General features: G+C 30.9%; 1 protein-coding gene and 1 long non-coding RNA gene across 3 annotated transcripts; one reads left to right on the top strand and one right to left on the bottom strand.

Annotated features, from left to right (window-relative positions):
- The first annotated feature begins 735 nt into the window (after window positions 1-735).
- LOC137831602 (2-oxoglutarate (2OG) and Fe(II)-dependent oxygenase superfamily protein) lies at window positions 736-3,307 on the top strand. The gene is made up of 2 exons (XM_068639344.1): window positions 736-1,695; window positions 2,928-3,307. The coding sequence occupies exons 1-2, from the start codon at window positions 853-855 to the stop codon at window positions 3,174-3,176; spliced, it is 1,092 nt and encodes a 363-aa protein (XP_068495445.1). The 5' UTR covers window positions 736-852; the 3' UTR covers window positions 3,177-3,307.
- Window positions 3,183-7,126, bottom strand: LOC137831605 (uncharacterized). 2 transcript variants are annotated; one of them, XR_016521468.1, is made up of 3 exons: window positions 6,097-7,126; window positions 5,470-5,583; window positions 3,183-3,316 (listed from the first exon to the last, which is right to left on the bottom strand). It is a non-coding gene; the product is annotated as an uncharacterized LOC137831605 (long non-coding RNA). The 2 variants fall into 2 exon arrangements; XR_011084455.1 differs by lacking the exon at window positions 3,183-3,316 and adding an exon at window positions 3,685-3,902.
- Window positions 7,127-7,252: the final 126 nt, after the last annotated feature.

The following is a 7,252-nucleotide window of genomic DNA, read 5'->3' as shown; positions in this document are numbered from 1 at the left end:
ATTTTTGTTTTTATTTTATTATTGTTGTTTTTATTTTCTATACTTATTTATTTTTGTATTTTTTTCTTCTCATTTTTAAACATTAAGTGTAGTATTTGCATTAATTTTTTTTTAGGATTTTGTATTTAGGGTAGACACTTCAATATTATTTGTGTGTCCACTATTAATTAATACGAATTGACTTTGTTTTTTTATATTTATGCCCTGTATTTTTTACTTAAAATTAACATGATTACATTATCAATAATAATAAAAATAAATACTAATTTATGTTTATAGATTCAACTTTTATGTTATTGTAGGGTTTAATTTCTTATTTTTTCATTCTTAAAAAAATATTTTTAAACTAAACATTTTTAATTTATTACTTTTTTTTTTGTAAAAACTCATTTTTTCATTTATTAATTATATTTCTAACTATTTTAAACATTAAAAATACTTATTTTTTAATGCATTCAAAATTAAAATTATATAAAAAATAATAATTTATTATTTATTTTTGAAATGGTACTAGATAGAGAAATAAAAAATAAAAGGGTGTTAGATATGAAAATAAAAACAAAATGGTGTTAGATAAGAAAATAAAAAGAAGAAGGTGTTAATTAGGAAAATAAAAATGTAAATGGTGTAGATAGAAAATTTATAAAAAAAAATTAATATCGTTTTAATCGAAATATTAATATCACATTCAATTTTGTTTTCAATATTATATTCGTGAATTTGAAAGTTTACACTAACTATTTTACATCTATCACTAGCTCAAAATTCTCATTTTTTAATCACAAATTCTCTCAATTTATTTATTTAACAAGATTTATTTGGTTGAAAACACGTTAATTTGGATCCTATCCAATGGAAGTCAGCGAAGAAGGCATTATTAGGAGGGTGCAATCGATTGCCCAATCGCCTCTCTCCCGGGTTCCACCCGAATACATTCAACACCCGAATACCCGACCCGTTTTCAACACCCCAACCCAACCTCACAATGTTCCTCTCATCGACCTATCCTTCTTCGACCCGACCCGCCGCACCTCCACCCGCGAATCCATCGCACGCGCCTGCCGCGACTGGGGCGCCTTCCACGTCACCAACCACGGCGTTCCGCTGTCACTCCTCACCGCCATACGCCGCGTTGGCCGCGCCTACTTCTCCGACTGCTCCATGCCGGAGAAGCTCCGCTACGCCTGCTCCACGGCCGCGTCGGAGGGCTACGGCAGCAAGATGCTGGCAACCTCCGATCAGAAGCAAGACGACGCCGTCGCGCAAGTCCTCGATTGGAGGGACTACTTCGACCACCACACGCTCCCCCTCTCTCGGCGGAACCCTGATCGGTGGCCGGAGTTTTCACCCGATTACCGGGACACGGTGGCGAGGTACAGCGACGAGATGAAGATTCTGGCGCAAAAGTTGCTGGCTTTGATATCTGAGAGTCTAGGGTTGCGTGCTTCGTGCATTGAAGATGCTGTCGGAGAATTTTACCAGAACATCACGATTAGCTACTATCCTCCGTGTCCCGAACCGGACCTCACGCTTGGATTGCAATCGCATTCTGATATGGGTGCAATCACGCTTTTGATTCAGGATGATGTGGAGGGTCTTCAAGCGCTCAAGAGTGGTGATGGTGGTGGTGACCAGTGGGTCACTGTTGAGCCCTTGTCAGATGCTGTTCTTGTTCTTTTGGGTGACCAAACTGAGGTAAATAAACTGTTGACCCCTTTGGTTTGTTATAGATCTACAATACAATATGAAATATGGAAATTCTGTTGAACTTGAACATTTGATTTTTGTATTGGACAAATATTGTTCTTAGGCGTTTTTAGTGCTGCTTTTCAATCATGATTGAAGTTTTATCTCTGTAATTTATATTGATATTTAGTTGTTACCTTGTATGATGAGATAAAAGGCTATTTCTGATTGAATAATAGGACTAAGGGTGTGTTTGAGATAACACAGGTTGAAAGCAATCCACGTTTTTCCTAATCCACCATCCTTCTCTGTTTTCTGCTACCAAATGTGTGAAAGGATGCTTGGTGCTTTGGAAACGGCAAACCAAACACACACTAAGAGTATCTGAAGAGAAAAAAGTGCTAGCAAAAAACTTTCTAACAGACTTATTCTTATGGAGTGAAAGTTGGTTGAGTTTCACTGCCACATTTCCCATTTGGGTTTATTCTCAAACTAGTGAGAGATAGGTGAAATTCAACTGATAGAAGAAAGAGGGATAGAAAGAGTGTTAAAAAAATAATGTGTTGATATGCTTCTAATAAGAAATAAGTGGGTTAGAGAATTTTGGTTGTATTGCCATTTATTTAAAGTGTTATGAGAGTTAAGAAAAGCAGTTGCCTGAAGCCTTTAGGGTGAAAGCATTTTTTTAATTTAAATTACTGAGCATGGTCAAAGGAGTTTATGGGAGCAATGTATAGTATATGTGCATTGCAAAGGAATAATTGCTAGCATGATCTATTTGTGACCAGTTTTACTAAATTGCTAACAATTGCAGACATTCAAGTAAGTAGGTGGGAAGTATTGGTTTTTATGGTGTATTGAACTTTGATTAGGACAATAAATTCAATGGACAAGTTATGATTTACCAAATAATATATATAGTATTGCAAGCCGTTTTACTTCAACATATATTTAATGGGTGTAAGGATAAAAAATGTGTGGGGTGTGTGTAGAACCGTGTTTCTATCTGGATTATCAGCATTTGCTTGTGTAATTTTTGACTTGTAAATTCAATATCATACAACGTGGTGGCTTCACAGAGGATTGTGATGATTTGTGATTTCTTTATGTTTCCTGATAGATCATTCACTAAGTTAAATAAAAGTTGGCTAAATTTGGATGAAGAGAAAGTTTGGTTTAATTCAACCCCAATTTGTTTTTTATGCAACTTTTCCACTAACAGAAAATTCTTTTGGCACCAGATTATAACCAACGGAAAATACAGGAGCTGTGAGCATAGGGCAATTACTAATCCTGATAGAGCAAGGCTTTCTGTGGCAACATTTCATGATCCTGCAAAGACAGTCAAGATCTCCCCTGCCTCTGAACTGATAAATGAGTCATCACCGGCTAAATACCGTGATGTTGTGTATGGAGACCATGTATTATCATGGTATACCAAAGGCCCTGAAGGAAAACGAAATATTGATGCACTTCTGCTGCATTCTTAGGTTTGTGCTTTTTTTCTCTCCTGCTGTCATGGCTTGGCTTGTATCTTGTGTGTGAAAGAAAGTAGTTTTATTTTATAGTGTAAAAATCGTCTTTCCTGATCAGTAAATAAAACCTTGAATCTTCTTCTTTACTATGGTATCTGTTTGTGAATGCACTTTCTCATTAGTATGATACATGCACTGATTTCTTGCATTGTACTACAAATTTATACTGTGTTTACAGTAGTAACTCATTTTATGTCATTAGTCATGTCATGTGCAGTATTATTTATTTTAATACTAAAATTATAATTTGAATAGCAATAGTCAATATATATATACTCATATTTTGAGTGAATATATATGGATAAAATTATTCTAAGAATAGCTTAAAAAATTTATTTATTTTTATATTAAATGTGATTTAGTCTATTGAACCATTATTTTACAAGAAAATAAAGCATATAGATGTACCACTTATAGGTATAACCGATTTTGCATATATATAACAAAAAATTAAAAACCTTAATAGAAAAAAAAAATATATTACACAAGAAGTTCTCAATAATATTATCAAATGTTTAAGGGTTCTAAACACATTTTGAAACTCATAAACATAAGACATAATTCTTCTTGCTTCAAATTTGTTTAACCTTGATACAGTTTAAGGTAAACCAGTCTTGCTCATTTTGTTGAGTAGTCTGGATGAGTTCATGTAAATGGTCTCCCAATACTTGATTTCAATTTCTATGAATAAAAAAAAAATAGTGAGGCAAAAGTTTAGATCGATACCTCAAAGGATTCAATAACATAGGTAATAATTATACACATGAAATACTCTACACCTTATTCTTCATAATATTCACAACATTGGAACATAATCTTCCCATTTTTCATAAAGCATAATGCTTATCTTTATCGTACTTCTTATTATTATTACTTGACTTAATATACCTTATATTATATTTATTTTATTTTTTATTGGCATGTTAGAACTCATAATCTTAAAAAAGGGTTTTCTCCATTTTTTTTCTAAGGACTAAGGATTCTATAATTCTTCTTTATCTGATTTCTTTTTTTAAAAAAATGAAAAGTTTTACGAAAAAATATGTTGTTTTGTATAAAATAAAATTTTAAAATATTAAAATTTTAAGAATTTATGATAGTAGTGATCAATTAAATTTTGAGAATTTTAAATTCTACCTAAAAAGTAACTCATCTCAAAACTAAGTTTCTTCTCTTTATATTCTCTTTTTGTCTCAGATTTGATCAAGATATCATAAATTCAACCAAGGTCATGGAGTCCTTGGTTCAACATCGTTGTTTTAATTGATTTTGATAGTTTTTTTTTTTCAGTTAAAGGCTATCATAGTTATTTTAAGATTATCACAACCAAGATTATTATATTTGGTGGTAAGCCATTGTTATTTCTTTTCTCATGTAAATAAGGGGTTTATTTATACAACCTAGGATTATTTTTAGTTAATATCTCAATTTTTTTTTACCAAGGTCGATTAAAATGTAGGTCAGAGTGATTTCAAAACCATTAATAAGAGTTTTTTAATATTGGTAGCACTACTTTTCAATTGATGTCAATAATTTTTTATTTTTGGATGTAAGTCGAGTTTTTAAGTTGAAGTTGATATAATTTTATTTTTTTTGCATATTTGAATTAAAATTTTCAATAGATTTATGTTGTGATTTTTTTTTTTGTTGCATAGATTGTTTTTTTATGGTCAATAGTTTGTTAGACTTTTCTTTTAATGTTAACTAGAAAACTTTCATTGTTTAAAATTATTATTTTTTATCAGTTATTTGGAAAAGTTTGTCAACCGACTTTTAATAGAAAAAGTCAACAAAAAAATTCCAACTGTAAACATTATTGGTTTAAATAATTATAGTGAAACCGAAAACAATTTCGATGAACATCAATTGAGATATTTTTACAAATACTGAATGAAAAAAAATCTTAACGAAATTTTAAAAAAAAACATTAATCAAGATTTACTAAAAAAAAGTTGTTAATATTGATATTTTTAAAATTTTTAACCATTAATTAATATTTAAATAAATTTTTAAATTTGGTAGTAATTAAAATTAAAACCAAAATGTTCAAGAGACTTTTCTGAGTTTTCTTTAATTCCAAAAAAACAAATATAACCATCATACAATTTCAAGAACAAAATTATTTATTTACTTCATTATTTCCTCTACTCAAAACCCTATCCAGAACTATTTTTTTGCATTTGTTCCATAAGTCTCTCTAATATCAGTTTTTTATATTATTAAATATATCAAAAGCTAATAAGTTTACCTGGTCAATAACCATAGCTAATTATGTCGCAAAATGGACAATGAACCTCGTTCTTCCCAGGTGGGCAAGGATAATTTCTCTTACATCTTACACACCAAAGTCTCTCCTTCATACCTAAATATAGATGTAATTAAAGTCAAAGACCCTTCAAATTTTCAAGTAACAGGAACAAGATAGAACTCATAAATTAATAAACTTATATACAAACAAACTATCAGAAAAACTAAATTAGTTCAAACTCACATAATTACATAAATCAAATAGTATATGGTGTTAACATGTGATAGCCGAACATCTAAAAAAAAATGGCAAACACATCCTTATAAACTCTTGTTAAAAGTGGTTAATCGTATTAGGTTAACAAATAATCATTGAAAATGGATTGAAAATTATGAAGTGTCAGGAAAACAGTAAAGGAACAGATTGTTTATATACTGTCATGTAGGAGTTGTTTTTGTTATTCTATAATATTATATTTATTTCATATATTATTGAAATAAATCTAAGTTGAATGGAAAAGATGCATAGATATGAATTTTACAGTTTTATATATATCCACTTTACATCTTAACTATACTAATATCTCAAATAACAACAAGTCATCACATGAAAAAAAATATATTATACCTTCATTTGTAAAATTGTGGTATTGGTTGGGAGTGTGAATGGCAGGAGGTGGAGGAGAAGGATAAGGATGTGTTTGTTTGGTCCTGATGGGTGAAGGAATGGAGTTGATGTGTGCAGAAGAAAAATCTTGGTTTCCGTTTCCTTTGTTGTTGAAGGAGTCCTCTGTAATAGTGCTACCGTCTAGGTTTATGAACAGTTTTGAGTGATTCAGCACCAGAGTTTGTCCATACCCATAATTTCTACTCAAGAAATTGCTTTCTTCATTGTTTTGTTGCCTCCAAGTACTGACCATGTTGTTGTGGTTCGAGTACCGGAATCCCATTCCACTTTTCTGCTTTCAAACTCAGCTATTAATATGCAAACTTTCCCATATTCTACTGCATTTATAGCTTCTGACTGGGTTAGCTTTGGTTCATTCAGGTTTTAAAAATATTTTTTGTGTGAACGAATATATTCACCACCCACTACTCGTCTCTAATTAATATTATCCCCTGCAATTGTGCTAACTCTGCATTTCTTATGACATGACACTGTCATCTTTCTTCATAAGGAAGATTTTTTTTGGCTCTGATGTAAGTTTGCAAATTCTCATACCAGCAAGATAATATTGGTCAACAAGAATAGTCCAAATCATTCTCACACGTCCTAGTCATGTAAATCCTGTTCAGACATGTTGGGACTTACTGTACTCCCTACTTTTTTTACTAACATTAAAAAATAAAATAAATAAGAATACTAGATATACTTCATACTATTACAAAAAGTCTAATGGAAGAAAACCTTTTAAGTATTAAGAATAGAACTTTAAGTCTAACTCACAGTGTGACTATATATTATGGATGATCCAATAGCGGATGATTTGATAAGGTTAACAAACTCTTGTCAGGATAGATTCGGATATTATAGTAAGAAGTGGACTTTAAGTCTAATTTAGTCTTATAAAACTGACTTATAAGATGAAGTTTACACTCACTTATGTATTATGAGATATTTTTATCTCTACTTGATGTGTAATCTAAAAAAAAAAAAAAAACTAAATGGTAACTATGGAAAATATGATAAACAACAAGTGACAAGAAGAACTCCATGACAATCATTTGATCCGAAGGAATTATAGTAATGGAGTCATGGACATGAAGAATATATTCACCACCCA

Source organism: Phaseolus vulgaris, chromosome 6, assembly GCF_051622355.1.
Source record: "Phaseolus vulgaris cultivar YP4 chromosome 6, ASM5162235v1, whole genome shotgun sequence".
NCBI classification, from domain to species: domain Eukaryota; kingdom Viridiplantae; phylum Streptophyta; class Magnoliopsida; order Fabales; family Fabaceae; genus Phaseolus; species Phaseolus vulgaris.
Note: the sequence above shows the minus strand (reverse complement) of the source record. Positions and strands in the feature narration are given on the sequence as shown.